At 48.2% G+C, this 15883-nt stretch overlaps 1 protein-coding gene across 1 annotated transcript; it reads right to left on the minus strand.

The window, feature by feature from the left end:
• Positions 1-2606: 2606 nt before the first annotated feature.
• On the minus strand, positions 2607-15410 carry LOC102682508 (protein GPR108). The gene is made up of 18 exons (XM_015349053.2): positions 15224-15410; positions 12541-12657; positions 11458-11508; positions 10710-10795; positions 10138-10217; positions 9083-9273; positions 8653-8703; positions 7734-7835; positions 6619-6752; positions 5657-5732; positions 5336-5409; positions 4929-5046; positions 4565-4695; positions 4343-4386; positions 3946-3995; positions 3679-3762; positions 3269-3390; positions 2607-2794 (listed from the first exon to the last, which is right to left on the minus strand). Exons 1-18 carry the CDS (start codon positions 15314-15316, stop codon positions 2707-2709), a joined length of 1692 nt encoding a protein of 563 aa, XP_015204539.2. The 5' UTR covers positions 15317-15410; the 3' UTR covers positions 2607-2706.
• Positions 15411-15883: the final 473 nt, after the last annotated feature.

Below are 15883 nucleotides of genomic sequence, written 5' to 3' on the forward strand. Positions count from 1 at the left end.
CAGAGGGGCGACTGAGGCAGGGACGGCAGCAGTGACGTCGGCCGGAGACACGGCCCTGCAGTGGGCGTCGCTGTCTGCGAGCCGCAGTTGTGGACGGCAGCCACTGTGGTCCAGTGAGGACACCGGGACTGTTTTGTGCGGGAGGGTGGGACAGGGTTTGGGAGGCTGCAGGAGAAGAACTGAAACAACCATCTCATGGGCTATAGCACAGTCCGAACGCAAACACACACACAAGTGGGCCGGCCGTCCTGCTCAAAACAACGCCTCTCTGGCCTTGGAAACATTTACACCCCATCTTTTGCTGTAAGAGCTTAATTTCATTTTACAAAAGCAGGGCAAAAGTACAGAATTTGTACACGTTGGCTTCTTGATTTTTGTTTCTTCAAGCACAGTCTTCCTGGCTGTCCTGCAGGATTAGCACAGTAAATGATACATTTATCTTCAGATCTATTTATAATATATGTACACCATTTTTACACGAATGCATAGCTTTGCAAGTGCAGAGCTGGTGGTGCCTTTTCGCAACGCAGCTCATCTCTGATTTCAAGGGCCTTTTACTGGCATAAGACAGTGATTCTCTCATCCTGGTCCTGCAGTGCTCATATACATCTTCCTGGCCGAGCCCCTCATCCCCAGTGCCAAATTATCTTCATTTTCTGTGAGAGTTGTTTTTTTAATTTGCTGTCAGCACTGAAGAAGCTGCATGAGACTTGTAGTTAATATGAACCCCGTGCTAAGGCGTTGAGGATTTAATCCAAAGAAAAAGCCCTGACTCACCGCGGGCGTGTCTGGTACAGGGTCATCCCCCTCCTGTGTTTGTTCCTCTTCAACTGATTGCCTACTACGAAATGTTCATCCAGAGATAAGCAAGCGCATTCTTAATTAGCAAGTGGAGCAGAAACTGCAAAAAGGTCTGTGGGCACAAGTTGCTGAAAATAATGCACTTTAACTGGGGGGGGGGGGGGTCAGAAATTGAGGACTGAGTGCAGAAGAGGGTCTACACCCGTAAGCAGATCAGTTCCAGGCTGCAGGCAGCACTGGCGGCGAATGAACCCCAGCAGACACAGGGGTCCCCAAGGACCAGGACCGAGAAGCGCTGGCGTACAGGAAAGGAAAGAGAACAAGGCTGTCTCTGCTGGCCCTGTGTCTTTTAAGAGGAAGTTAGGAAGGCATGGTTCTGGATCACCCTGGCGTGTGGTCTTTAGGACTCGACACCAATCGCGTGCTTCCAGGTGCTTTAACAGGCCGATTTCTAAAGCGTCCCACACCAGCGCCAAACCTGCTGCACTGATATTTTCCATTTTATAGATAAGATCAAAATCCAGGAAGAGGTATGGTAAAGAGTTAACCATACAATTCTGGGAGCTTGACAGAAACTCTGAAGCACTATGGGTGCTCATGTTCATAAACTACGTTTCTCAAGATTTTTTTAATCCCATGAATCAAATGCCCTGTAAAACCAAATAACACACAAAAAAACATGTATATACAGGTACATATAAATAAAAACACTTGAAGTGTGGCTGGACTGAGTTGCACATGAAAGGAGAAGTACAGTAATCTAGTCCTGTTCAAACTTTTCTTTGCTGAAATAGAACAGCCACCTGGACCGCACAAACAAACTGTAACAAACTGCACTTTGGATTCGGGTTACTACTACTAGCAATCATGTGCAGAGACCTAGCAAAGGTGATCCGGGTTGCAAACGAGAGTTTCCGAAGAGGCAAACAAGGTGTAAGAGGAGGCCTGGTTCTTCTGGAATGAAGTAAAAAAAATCCGTCTTATAATTACAGAGATGACCCATCTCAGATCTTTTTTTTTTAAAGGCTACCACCTACGATTTAAAAAATAAATACATACGTTGCCTGCCATTTCCCATTTCCGAGCTACTTGTTACTCAGAAAAAAAGACGGGGCTCCGCCTCAACCCCAACACACCCCCACCCCCCCCCCGCCGTGGACCGCCGTGCGGTACCCCAAGTTGAGAGCGCTGTGAGCCGGGACTCCGGCGGGCCCTGTGCTGGAATGGCTTGGACAAGGAGATCAGCGAGATCATTCCAGTGTGCCGGACACTGAAGGCTCTGCGTGCTTCTTTAAAGTTTTTGCATCAGGGATGGAGTCAGCCTCAGGGGCTGTGTAGCCAGACTGTACCAGAACGGGAGCAGGATTCTTAAGGGGAGGAGTGGTATTCAGAGTCACTTATTACTGGACTCGGGCTCTCTGCCATTTCCATTTTTGGGTCAGAGATGCTTTCCCAACGTGCCATTAAAGATCGAGGAATTCGAACACCCTCCGTCTTCTGACCCGACTGCAGACACAGCAAAAGGAGAAAGGATAGCCCCCTGCAGACAGCGGGACGTGTCTTTTAAAAATGCCATGGTCCTTGGGGCTGCTCTCTTCACCCTCAAGATGAACATTTCACTGCCCCGCTCTCAGGGGCTCAGCTGGGGGGTGAAGTGGGGAGACACAGCAACGGGTGTCGAAGCAAAAAAAAAAAGGAAATTGATGGAAAAAAATAGGAGGCTTCAAGCTTCACGGGGCCTGCTGATTCAGATTCTCTCTCAAAAAAACGGCAACAAAAAAAAGACAGAACACGTCACGACAAAATCCAGCGTTCGTTTGCATAGAGCAAGGCAACCCGGGGCTGCAAAGCAGGCCGCGAGCTCCTGGAGAGGAAAGGGGAGTGCAGGGCTCGCCTCAGGCGGTCTCACACCGCCGAGTCTCTCAGTCTCTCTCTGCCATTGGACGTCTTCTTCACTTTGGAGATCCCCTCCAATACACCAGACTCCGTCACCCTGTATAGGGTCACAGGCAGAAACACGGGCATTAAAGGGGCTCTCCAGGGGCACTTATGTGAGAGCGAGAAAGTAGGAAGGACAAGCCAGAGAAGGGGGAGAACACCTACTCAGGAAGTAAGAAAACACAGGGGAAAAAAATGCATTTGCCTGGCAAAAGGAAAGATATTCCTCACGGACGCCCAAGCTTTACTTTCCTGTACGATGGCACCAATAAAAACAAAACTGCTTTTAAGTAAAAATGCTCATTGTTACCTGACTACATAGCTGGAAATGAACGGCCACACACTTAACACTTGGGATCTTGAGTGCACAAACTCATCACTGACAAATGTATGTCCACCCTGCTCCTAGTTAACCAAATGGCTTTTTTGCACTGCTCACAGTAAAATCTTGCTGGGGAAACACCTCAGGCGCAGAGATGGCCCACAAAGCACAGGGGCTGATGACAGACAAAATAAATAACAATCTTACACTTCGTCCATCTCCACATCCTCCTCGTCCTGGGGCAGCTGGAGGTAGGGGTTGTTGGAGGCCGGCCTGAACTTGTACCCCGTCAGCACAAAGAAGATCAGAGTGGAGACTTCCACCAGCAGCTGAAAAACAGCACACAGCCCCCGAGTCAACACCCCATTCCTTTATAACCGAGACTACTCCTGCCTGTACACATTCCCGCAATATTCAGAATCTTCCTTAACCTTTCATGAATGGCTATATTGTTTTCTTTTTTTCTTAATAAGAAAAACACCTGAGGGGAGTCCTAGCATATTTTTCCCATGTTATGGCTTAGATCTCCCAACAACATTGCGCTCACAAAAATCTGATTCACCTCGAAAGAGACAAGCACCAGTTCGGACACAAGCAGAGTGAGCAGTCCGCCTTACCTCATAGAACCACTGCCACTGGAACGGCACGGTGACTTTGAGGAGAATGGCGATGATCCGGGTGAAGTAGATGTAGCACACGATCTGGAGGCAGAGCACAGACTTAGACATGTGAAGAAGGAAGGGGCTCCTCCTGTTCTACACCTGGGCTGGAGCAGCACACCTGGAGCACAACAGCACTGCCCCCCTGCAATACTCCTGCCTGCACAGCGCTCCGACTCTGTATCCTCAAGGCGAACAGCAAGAACAGAGCTGCACGGTACTGACCATCACGTAGTAGTGCCGGAAGAGCTTCAGCTTCTCCAGGTTCATGGCAGCTGCAGGAGCAGAGGAGGAGAGAAGTGTGAGAGATTGGAAAGACACCAGGGAACAGTGACGAGTTGGGGGGCTGCGTGGGCAGGGAGGGGAGCCAAGCAGAGGTCAATTCCAGAGTGAACAGGAAAGGCTGGAAGGACTGTACCAGAACGGGAGCAGGATTCTTAAGGGGAGGAGTACAATCACTTCAGACGATACAGTCATCCTCTGCACAAATCCACAAACCCGTGAGAACACCACGCAAAACAGAAAGTCAAGTCCTCAAGCCAAATGTTATTAACAGACTACTGTGTGCAACTTCTTGAAAAGCCCCACACATCAGAAATACTAATAAACCATCAACACTCACCTTTCCCGTCTGTGCTGGAGGCTTCCTGCAAATGACGTATTGACCTAGAGTTGGGAAAATCAGAAACCGTGAGGGCAGAAAAGGCTCGTCAAACCACACAGCAGCTGACGATCGCCTTCAGGCCTCCACGAAGAGTGACAAGGGAGGGTTGCTGAACGCTGGATAATGCTGGGGGTGATTTTCTGAGACTTTGCACATGTTCAGCCGCAGCAGGCTACTTACCAGACCACGGGGAAGAGGATGGCTCCACAGCAGATCAGGTCGACCAGGAAAAGGATCTCCTTCCACAGGGCGTAGTCACTGTTGCCCTCCTCCGTCGACTCGATGATGATGTAGGCCACATTGGCCAGGACCTGCACAGAGAGGACAGAGTGGCTACTGACCGGGAACACAGCTGGTCCACTCCAAAGCAAGTCTTTAATCTAATTTACCCCCACTTAATTAGGGCAGCAAGGTGAAATAAAATAATGCAATGTCAATTAACCAATTAAGGATCAATTACACACAGGTTAATTAAGCAGTTTACAAGAGCCAGCAAACACTCTTAATAAATCAAAAGAACCCATGCACAAAAGATATTCAGTACCTGAAGGGGGATAACAATCATGAAGATCTTCTTCTCCTTGTCCGACAGGATGTATTTGACAAAAGCCCAGCCAGTCCCAATGAGGGCCAAAGTGATGAAGAGCAGGGCCCCCTTCAGCCTAAGAAGAAGACAGGCAGAGGCAGCCTGATCAGCGCCTGACAGCTAGGTAGCTCTATTGAATGCAACCCCACACCGGTATCGCAGAAAGACAAACCTGCATTGAAATCTAACTGCCCACAGAGCATTCATACCACAGTGCACGCAGACTTTCAAACATGTGTCAAGGGCAAAGAATTAAAGGAAATGTTAAACGCCTTAAAAACAAGGACTAGTCTAGAAAGTACTCTTTGGAACAAAAAGACCCTGCTGCTAACTCAGTACAGGTCCACATGCACAGAAGAACTCACAGGTGGGTGATGTAGTACATGACAGCCCAGCCTTCAATGGGGTGTCCTTTGGTGTTGATGAAGTAATAGTTTATCTGCAAATTAAAACACATTCAGATTAGCTTGAAGCGGTGAACAGTTTTTTTACACCCACTCTCACGCTATCAGCACCAAACCTGCAGATTTTACTGGAGTAAATTACTGGCAAGTGATCATGCTGTTCTTGGCCAATTAGACCCACAAACGAGTTAATGAAGTCACGGGGTACTGTAGCTCATCTGGATTGGTAGGGCAGCAGGGAACGCTGCTCAAGCGGCTCTCCACACAACGCTGAGAACTCACGCTGTGAAAGATGAGCGAGAGGGACTTGGTGAAGGCCAGCGCTGCCATCAGCCAGTGGATTTTAAAGACGTTGAACCTGCGGGGACAAAGACAAGCCCAGGGGTGGCTGAAAGCACTTGAAAACCAGAGAGAACAAACACATCCATCAAGGCCTGCACAAAGACAAAAACAGAGAGGCACCCCTGGAACTGCCTGCTTCTACTATGAGGGAGCTATTAAAACTAACCAGCCTGTTCATAATGAAGAGGATATAATCACCGTTTAAATCTCCAGGAGTAGAAATAAGCACTGGAGCACCCTGATGTGGTTTTTGCTGTGTCAAAGTATCATAATAAGCCACATAAGTGTTAAACAAACTGTGCTCATTACTGCTACAGGGGTGGGCAGCAGATTAAAAAAACCCAGAAGGAGCCCCAGGCCCATAAAGCCTGGACTTTGTGCCCCTGAACCCCTTTCCACCCAGGTGGGGCATCACGGCTGCAGGGTGGTTTCTATGAATGTGTGGAGTGGTCACAGAGGAACAATGCTGGAAAATGCAGAACATCCCACATTCCCGGGACATCAAGCTTACCAGCATTGGAAGAGCATTTGGTTTTTGTTTTATTTTACATCATGGGAGCTTGGCTCTTCCCTCAATAGGTGTTTCTAACTCTCAGCTCTCCCCAGTGGCCTGTGAGGAGAACCTCAAAGGTTTTGAGGTTCCAGATCTCGAGAGGCGAATGGGCAAACGAGAAGGCAGACGAGAGACAATGCTGGAAAGGGCAAAGAATAAAGCAGCAGAACCTGACAATGCTTCACATTACGCCAGCGACTGACCAGCCATGCTGTGGACACGAATTCTCTGGGAAGCTTCAGGTAACAGCTGGATGAGGGCCTTAGATCTATAAGATACTAGGAACCAGGCGAGCAACACCAGCCACAGGGCCCGTAACTGCAGCGTCCCAGTGTCTGGCTCTGGTTACCTGTGCTTCAGCAGGATGTACACCCAGAACATGGCGGCCGTGAAGAAGAAGCCCGACATGACTATGTACAGCAGGGGCAAAGGAATCTCCGCAGCCGACAGATACCCCCCGGGGTTCCTCTCCGTGATCAGCACCTGCAGGAAACAGAGAGAAAACACCTGGGAGTCAGGGAACTCCGCCTCCACCTCCATCTGCCATCCAGGGACCCAGCTCCAATGCAATTAGCAAGCAAAGAGACACTAGGGCAGTGAAATTCAGTCCTGGTCCTGGAGAGCCACCAGGTTTTCTAGGCAACTTGTAATCATCAGTGAGATAAGTCCTGGAGGCAGAAGTAACAGAGACTATTTAAGTAAACAACTGACTCAGTTCAAGTCATTAATAAGCAGGAGAGTATTAACAGGTACCAGATATCTGTCCTCCAAGACCAGGAGTGATTTGCATTAGACTGCACTGGTCCTGAACACATATTTAAGTGAATGAAGGACCAAATTCACAAGGAAGCAAGCAAAATGAGCTGCAAACAGGCTTTGACATTAGGCATCCGACTTCAAACAAGTCTGCAATAACAGTTGAGCTGGCATTCTTCCCTTTACAGCGAGGGGTGACTCTGTTATCACAACCTTACCCGCCACCATCCACCCCGATCAAACTCGCCTGCTCCCCACCCTCTCGCCAACTTCAGAACTGTCAGATCACAGGTGACAGAGGAGAGGGTGTGGATTTTGGCAGAGGCGAGAGGAACATGGAGGATGATATTAAAACCATGTAAATGCCCAAGCTTCACTCTGCACACCTGATGTGGGCAGTGTACACAAGCTTTCACACTGATGCTCATCATCCCCTACAACGGAGCACAGCTCAGCCAGAAGAGCCCTGGCCCCATTACCAGGAAAGCAAAGTAGGGTGGTGGAGCCAAGCCTGGGCTCCTGAGCCAGGAGGACACTGCATAGCAGAGCCAGGACAGAGATTAGACTAGCGCTGTCCTTCTCCGTGACTGTCATGCACTGCAAGGCTGATGCAGAGAATACACCTGCAAGAATAATCTTAACAGCTCAGGCCATCCTGTCAAACACCGCGGCTGAGGGTCAGCACGACGGGAGACAGCGCAAACTCACGTCCAGGTTGAAGGGGATCTCCTTCCCGGGGATCCTGTTCCTGCAGTTGTGGAAGTTGAGGCTGTACAGTCCCTCGGACTTGGAGCCGAAGGTCAGGTGAAACTGCGGGACGGACAAAAGGGACAAGTAAGTTACTCACCTCTGCTCTAATGAAAAGATTAGGCTGAAGAAGCCAAGATGCTTCATTAACAGATATCTTTTGACCATGAACCATGAACACTGCCCTTAACCTTTCAGGACCAGAGCTGGGTATTCCTTTGCAAACTGATTTCTTACAAGACTATATTTTGGAAACAAAGACTGGCCTGCATTTACTGGCCAAAATATTAGGAACCCCTGGTGCATACCACGACTGGCCTGTGCCAACAGCTGGAGTGTGGCAGGTGCATGCCACAAGGCTCTGAAACATCTGCATCGGATCTCCTCCTCCTTTTCCAGAACAGGATTCCTGTTTTCAACAGGATTGAGATCTGAGAATGGCACTGGCCAATAATGGCAAAGGAATATCTGTCTCAGGCTGCTCGAGCCCAGCCATGAAGTGCCAGCACCAACAAGACAGTATTCGTACTCATGGGAGGGTTCCTAATGTTCTGGCCAGTGAGCATACAACACCTACAGGACCAAGACTTGACACCACCAGTACGGAATCATGACTACAAATTTGGAAAAAAGCTTCAAACTAAATTGAAAAATCCCATTAACCTACAAAGTTAGAAGAAGAATCTCAATTCATTTTTGCTGTTTCATCAGTACAGGCTTCGGAGAGACAAACAGGCAGAACAGGCAGCTTTACTACACTGATATTCCAACAATTCCATAATTCCAAGGGTTTTTCTCCAGCACATTTCCCTGGTGTACGGTAAAGGAAAGGGAGGTGCTTAAGCAATAAACCTTGAAGAAAATGTTTCTTTTTGCTTACACTGAAGTTGTAGACGTTGTCTCTTTTTCCCAAGGCGAACGTCTTCTCCACCTGCGCCGTAAGAGCAATCGATTAACTGCTTGCAACAAAGAACCATTGAAACAAAAACACAGAACTGCATCCAAACAAAACACAAGTCTTCTGAGCAGCATACACCGGCAGCCTGGCCATCAGGGATGACCACACGACTGGGCTCCCGACTCTCCTGGGAATGTCCAGCACGCCTCCTGTGACAGCCCTGCTCTCCTCCCAGGAGCCCCGCGGATCGCAAAGATGTCAACCGGACACGAATGAGACCACTTAGGAGTAGCACCACCCTCCACACCTCCACTGAGTGAGGTGGAAAGCAGGTGACCTGGTGCATGGAAGTTAACAGGCTGCTCTTTCCATAGCACAGAAGATACCTGCTGCGCCGCTGCACTCTGCTTACTTTACTGGGCAAGGTGCTGGGGCTCTTCCCCGGCGAGGTCTTCCGCGCGCCCTTCTCGGGCTCAGCTTTCTTCTCGGGCTCAGCTTTCTTCTTCTCAGGCTCCTTCCCTTTCGACACCTCCGCAGCAATCGGACTGCTTTCGGTGGGGGCTTTGGCCGCGTCTTGAGGACTTTCCCTTTTTCTTCTGTTTCCTGCCAAAGAACGAAATGATCTGCGCTCTACTTTTTGGGCTATTCCAAAAACTCGCCCATTCAGTTTCTGTCATCAGCTGCTTAGCCCTCGGCTTCCTGGCAAAGGGCCCACATATCCATGAGGGGTGAATAAGGACCTGCACATATGCTCCTCCGGCAGGACCACCTGTCAGAGCCTTTCCATCCATCCTCTAACCTCTTTACCCAGTACTGGGTCGCACAGGAGCTGGAGCCTATCCAAGCAAGGCAGGGTACACCCTAGATGGGACGCCAGTCCATCGCTGGGCAGACAGACACACTCACACCAGGGCCAATTAACCAAACTGCATATCTGTGGGCTGCGGAAGGAAACCGGTGCACCCGGAGGAAACCCACTTGAACACAGGGAGAACATGCGAACTCCACACATATAGCAGAACAGCACTTGAACCCAGGGCCCATATCCCAGCTCCAAACTCCATAAGGTTTTCCACAACTTTCCTAGTCGTTAAAAGTCTACAGCCTTCTAACCCTGATCAGTGTATATCATAACAGAGATAGAGAAACCTGGATTCCAGAGCCTGAGCCCTTGCGGATACAAAATCACTGATATGACATGCCTCCTCCTGTGTGCATATCAACACGTTTCTGACTAAGGCTCAGAGCCTCCAGCTAGACGTGTGACCTGCGACAGGCTTTTTCAATCAACGGTCATTTGTACGAGAGAACAAAGGAAGAAATGTTGAACAGGTATGGCCCACAGAAAAGTATTGAAGTATTGAAGAGACTGAAGTCTCGCAGGCTGGTAAGGAGCTTAGCTCATCAAACTCTCCAGTAAAAACAGAAGACAAAAACAATTATACTTGAAACATGGATAACACTAACCTGAGGACTTTTCGGCTTCCTTGTTTTGCAAGTCCACGGTGAGGATGCTGTCCTGCTCCCCAAACATCTGGACTTTAACTCTGTACAAAACGAACAGCACCAAGGTTAAAACAGATGAACACCCCCCCCACACCCCTGTGGACTCACATCTGTAGCCACAGTTGAGGATGCCTCATAGACTGAAAAAAAGAACTGAGATGCTACTAAAGAAAGTCTCGAACATTCAGCCAATAACAGCCAGAAAGCAGGACTGGCTCTGGGCAGGACCCCAGGAGTTCTGCTTTCCAATTCAGCCTTGAACTGAGCTATTTGCATAACTAGATATTACAGAGGCAAGTCAAATGTTTCCTAAAGTCAGCTTTGAATCTGTTGTGTGAAAACTAAAACATAATACAGGCAAATAAAAGCAAACTCCTGGTTCAGTTAGCTCTCCAATCACAGAGCTGAGAGGTCAGGAGGGACTGGACAACTCCAGGCAGCACAGGAGCAACCCCAGAACTGGTGACCGGTATCGGGCGGCACACAAGGCCAGTCAGGAAGCCCTCAACATGAGCGGGCTCCTGGGATCTTACTCTTGGGTTTTGACATCGATGAGGAAGAGGATGAGGGGCTCAGAGCTGCTCTTCTGATTCAGCACACATTCATCCAGGTCCTCCGCCTGCAGATACACGCACAGAGGAGAAGAGGGGACAGAAACAGGGTCACTGCCTGCATCACGGGGTCAGACTCTCAGAGTCTCAGATTTCACACCAAGCAGGTCCGCAGAGAAAACACATTTACTGTTCACACCCACATTAACAACCTGCAGTTACATTACAGGTATGAGCTGGGAGCAGTGTCAGTGCGCGGGCTACAGACGAACAAGCAAATCTTAATTGAGGAAAAATAGAAAGAAAAATGAAAACTCATAACATTTCTCTACTCAACCTTGAGAAAGCTTCACAGCCAAAACAGTGAGATTGTCATTCTACTTTATATCATGGAATTAATATCTACTCGTTGCTATAAATACTGCATATATTATATATATTTACATACACAGGTCTATTAGTTCTCATAAGAAGAGAATTTAATCCCAGGGGTTCCAGTGCTGGCACAGATTTGAGGAGACAGGTAAATCTGAACTCTACAGTACGTGCTGGCATCGTCAAACGTACAAGGAGGAGCTGAATAATAACCTGAAGAGTAAAACACACCAAGCTGCCTCACTCCCACATCTCTCACACATCTCTGCCACAGCATTGTGCATTCCAGGTCTGGAATTGAACTCTACTCTACTACCTCTCCACTCTAACCCCTGAAAAACAAATATCTACTTACAGCGTAGGTCAACACTCCATCGACACGGGATTTCGACAGACTGAACCCAACCTGCCAAGCAAGTTCAAAACAAACAAAAAAAATGATTTCAAAATAAGTTATGCCGTGAAGTTATCCTTTGCATGACCGACGCTGCCCACACTGCTGCAGGGTTAAATGAAGTGTAAACTACAAGCAGCTGTTGAAACAATAAATTACATCTGTCAGCATTGAGGTCTGGGATCTCACACTGATCTTGGACAGACAGAAGGCATTAGACACCAAGCCCTCGCATGATAATTTCTTAATAAAAACACAGGACGTCCCCTAGAATCCGAAGAGGTGGCAACGAAGTCTGGTAAGAGCTGCAAGAAGAGAGAGCCCTTCATCTTTCTTTCTCCAGAGCTTTGTGCTTTTTTCTCCCCTTTCCCTGGTTTGTACCTGTTGTCTGGCATGTGTGCACTAAGGACTAGGGTGTGGCTGCAGTCTGTGTTTGTGGTCAGCCCTTTTACTGAGGAACCGCTGAAAAGTGAAGAGCAACGCTCACATAGGCCATCAGGACAATAATGAAGCACAAAAGCTGCGACACTGCCGCAGGACATGCACAACTCAGAATCAAATTCTGCAGACAGAAATTTGTTATGAGCTGAGAGGCTGAGAACCACTAAACCAGATATTAAGATGGACAGCTCTGCCCAAAAATGAGCTAATGAGCCAAATTCTGTTCAGCCTACAAGCGTGAGCTTGACTGTGTTGTATCACTTAAACAACACACTGATTATAGAATAAAGTGACAAGATTTTGCCACCACACTGGTCAAGGTCAGCCAATGCAGACATGACTCGCAGAGGCTCAGGAAGCTCTGCCTGTGATCTCCACCTCACCCCTAAATTCTCAGCTATGTGAGTGGGGCGTGTTTAGCTGAAAACTGTGAATAAACCGTAACATTGGGTTTCCTGCAGACATCTGCATGCAGGAACGGCGCAGGCTGCTGCCAGAGCAGAGTCCTCACACAGCATGCAGTACAGCGCAGGAAGCGGAGAAACCCAGGGATGCAATCCCTGCCACAGGCCGGGGAAAGACGACGGACGGCGATCTGCTCACCGTTCTGCCGTCGATGCTTTTCTCGTCTTTAAGGCTCAGCCCTCTCAGGTTGACGTCCAGTGTGCCGTTGCCGTAGAACCCAAAGGAATTCAGGCGGATCAGGGATCGGGTCTCATTCTGGAATGAAAGAGACGCAGGAAGAGGACCGAGTTCAGTCAGGAAGACCAGCAGACAGCAGTATTCCTCTCTTTCCCTTCGATCCTAATCAAATAGAAGCGGACTGCTGCCACCCCGCTCCGAATTTTAACCCTTCAGGAACGCTGGAAAAGGAAAACTAGATTCATGTCAGAATTACTCATCCGTTGCATGTCAGTCACAGAAACAAAATTATCAACCGAGACACAGAACAATTCAAAATTAATTCTACATTTTCAAACCACATTGTTTAAAACTATGACTAAGACCAATGTAATATGGCTCACAATACAGTATATAGTGATTTCAAATATCCAAGGATGGAAAGCTTATTGCAGCAAGTATAGATACAAACAGGGAGCTGCATCAGCTTGGAATACACAATGGTAAATCCCACACACATCATGTTGTTAAAGTGAAGATATAACAATACCTACACAAGCACGGACACCAGACTTTGATCCGCACAGTGGTTCGGCTTTGACGTCAGCTTTTCACCCGGCTGGTCCCGCAGGGCTCTCGCACAATGTGTGCACCCGCAAGACAACCGCCAGACCCAGCCCCCAGCTCAGCTGCGCACCGAGGAGCAGCAGCGACGGCCGAAATCCTCACGCAGGTCATGAAAAGTGTGAAGCTGCCGAACCATGTGTGTTATAGGCTGCGCCGGGGGGAATAACCTCCCGCGCAAGAAGGCTGCGGATGTTAAGACAGCGTGTCTGATGAGCAGGAAAGCCAACGCTAAGCGTGAGCGCTGGAAGTATTTCATCACCGCATCAGTCTGCACAACCTTACTCCAAGCGAAAAAGCATACACCCAATACTGAACAATGGTTTAATTCAACAGCAGCTTGTAAAACAGTAAACAGCGGACACAGCAGTGCAATCTGAGTCCGATTTCCACACCCGGCTGTAACCAGCTGCAGTGCACACCTGCTGTTCCCCCCAATTGCTGTGAAGACACAAGGGCTCGTAAACCGCCTCCGTCTTGCACTGCTCAGCTCTGACACCTGACAGTGGTGAGTTATACAAAAGGCTTTACTTAAGATGCTAACAAAAAGACAGGGGTGAGAGTGTGGGGGGAGCAGGGTTAGACAGGCCAGTAGCCTGTGACGCCTGTCAGACAGCCGGTTCTTTAAGAGTGGATCTCAAGGTGAAGCTTGCTTTTGCAGGGAGAGGGTTGCAAAGTCAGAGGCAGTCCATCCTGAGCTAGTTTGAGACAGTTCTTGCAGGTGCGTGTTAGGAGGCAGGAGGGAATCACAGCTCATACACAGGGTTGGAAACCAGTCAGGACTCACAATGCCAAGTAGTTCAGGTGGGTAGCTGCGTCAGCATGCGTAGGCTGCAAAGGAGCAAGTAGTAGGTCTTTCTCACACCTGAGGAAGACTCCACAGCCGAAACGTCGTGTTTTCTTTCTTCTCTTTTCAGCATGGAATAAACCTATTACTTGTTCCCTCACAATGCATAGCTGTTTTATTCCAAAACCAGCAAGTTCCAGCTTGCAGGGATTCATAAAAGTGGTCGAATCAAACTGAAAGGGTACATTAAATATATTTTAACCCAATTTCTGCCTAACTACACAAATTTACTTTGATGGGTGCAATGATAAAAAAAATACCCAGACACCGATTCTGATAAATCCCAGAGAAAACCAGGCTACTTGGTAATGATAATCTATTTGTTGTCACTATAAAACCTGGAGTGGATGAGTGAATGCAATAGGAGTCCTGTCTTGCACCAGACTCCTGTGCAACTGTGGACTGACCGCTTTCACTGATACTGCTAAAGGAGATAAGGTTTCGATATTGTGCCTGTCTTTCAGAGCCACACAGAGGACAAGGTGTACATTTAGAGTTGTCTAAATAAGTCAATCAGCTCACATGGGCATTCATGCTTCAGTTAAACTCACGTAAAAATTTGTATTTTAAAATATGTCGGTATGTCATTTAATTAACTCGTAACGAGTGCATTTATGTCATTTTTCCCGTAATAATAAAGGCTGACATTTCTCTAGAGCCTTCCATGTCAAAGGATCCCAAAGCTGTTCTGCTATGAAGAGCAAACTGTGACAACCCATTTGTTCACGCTGTGGTTTTAGCGCAAGACGCTATCATTCAATTCGTGTCCCTTTAGACACGCCAGATATTAAGCAAAACGCCGTGTCTAGGTGGCGTGGCGGTCTCCCGCGTTTGAGCCGCCACGACTCACCCGGATCTCTCGCACGTTTCAACCGGAATCGCCTGACACGGATCATGGTAACAAAGATAAATATGTTTCGTCCCCTGAAGTTCACGTCAAAAGTTCCAGCGATGCTAACAGCGCTCCCAAGCTGTCTCACGGATCAACAACTCTACAAGAAGCGCTGGTGGCTCTCGGTTCCGACAGCTAGCTACACCGAGCCTTCACTGCTTTGTCGCTCATTTGATTCAGCATTCAGGCGCAACAACAGGAGGCAACGATGCGACCTGAACCACACGGTATTCAGAGGCCCAAACATGCCGACCGTACAGCGCTGACTGGGGCCGTATGGAACAAATGGAGACGCCTCTTACCTTCAACGCTAGATGGTGTATCCTAGCGCCACAGCAGCCAAAAAGAAATATGAAAACGAACAGTCGACAACAACTTCCTCGGTCCCCGGCCATCGTCGCTTCCCCTACGATAAGGTGTACGTTGTTTTTATTAGTACCTAAACTCTGCTTTCCAGTTCCGAGTTACTTCCGGCTCCTCAGTCAGGAGTTACACGTCACCACAGCAACACCTCGCACTTCCCGCCTCCACAGGAGCGAGTGACGCGACTCTTATCCAATGAAAAGCCGCAGGTGTCGCCTCTCGCCCGCCCCCTGTGATTGACTTCAGTTTGAACGAATCGGGTATTTCTTAGAGGAACTTTTTACCGCGTGACCTGAGGGGGTTTCACTACAGGTGAGGTTTCGAAGCTGTACACATGACTGACGTTTGTTGTGTAAAGAAACTTCCCATTTTAGCGACTCATCCTGCATTGAAAACCGCTTTAATCTCTGTGACGCCATGGAATTATCATCTTGAAAGAAAAAAAACATTATTCTTTTTACTTTAATTGATCGCCTGATACCTGTCTGTTCTAATACGTGTTAAATAAATATCAGTAAAATCCATATATATTCTTAGGGTCTGTGACCTTAACATCAGAGTGCGTAAAAGGTTAACCTTATCTAACCTTCTTAATAAAA

Source organism: Lepisosteus oculatus, chromosome 11 (genome assembly GCF_040954835.1).
Source record: "Lepisosteus oculatus isolate fLepOcu1 chromosome 11, fLepOcu1.hap2, whole genome shotgun sequence".
NCBI lineage: Eukaryota > Metazoa > Chordata > Actinopteri > Semionotiformes > Lepisosteidae > Lepisosteus > Lepisosteus oculatus.

Excerpts from the sequence above, each read along its gene's own strand:
- LOC102682508 (XM_015349053.2), bottom strand. The coding sequence starts at position 15,316 with ATGGCCGGGGACCGAGGAAGTTGTTGTCGACTGTTCGTTTTCATATTT. Across the intron at positions 12,658-15,223 it reads TACACCATCTAGCGTTGAAG|AATGAGACCCGATCCCTGAT; the intron begins GTAAGAGGCGTC and ends CTTTCATTCCAG. Across the intron at positions 4,387-4,564 it reads ATCCTCTTCCCCGTGGTCTG|GTCAATACGTCATTTGCAGG; the intron begins GTAAGTAGCCTG and ends TCCCAACTCTAG.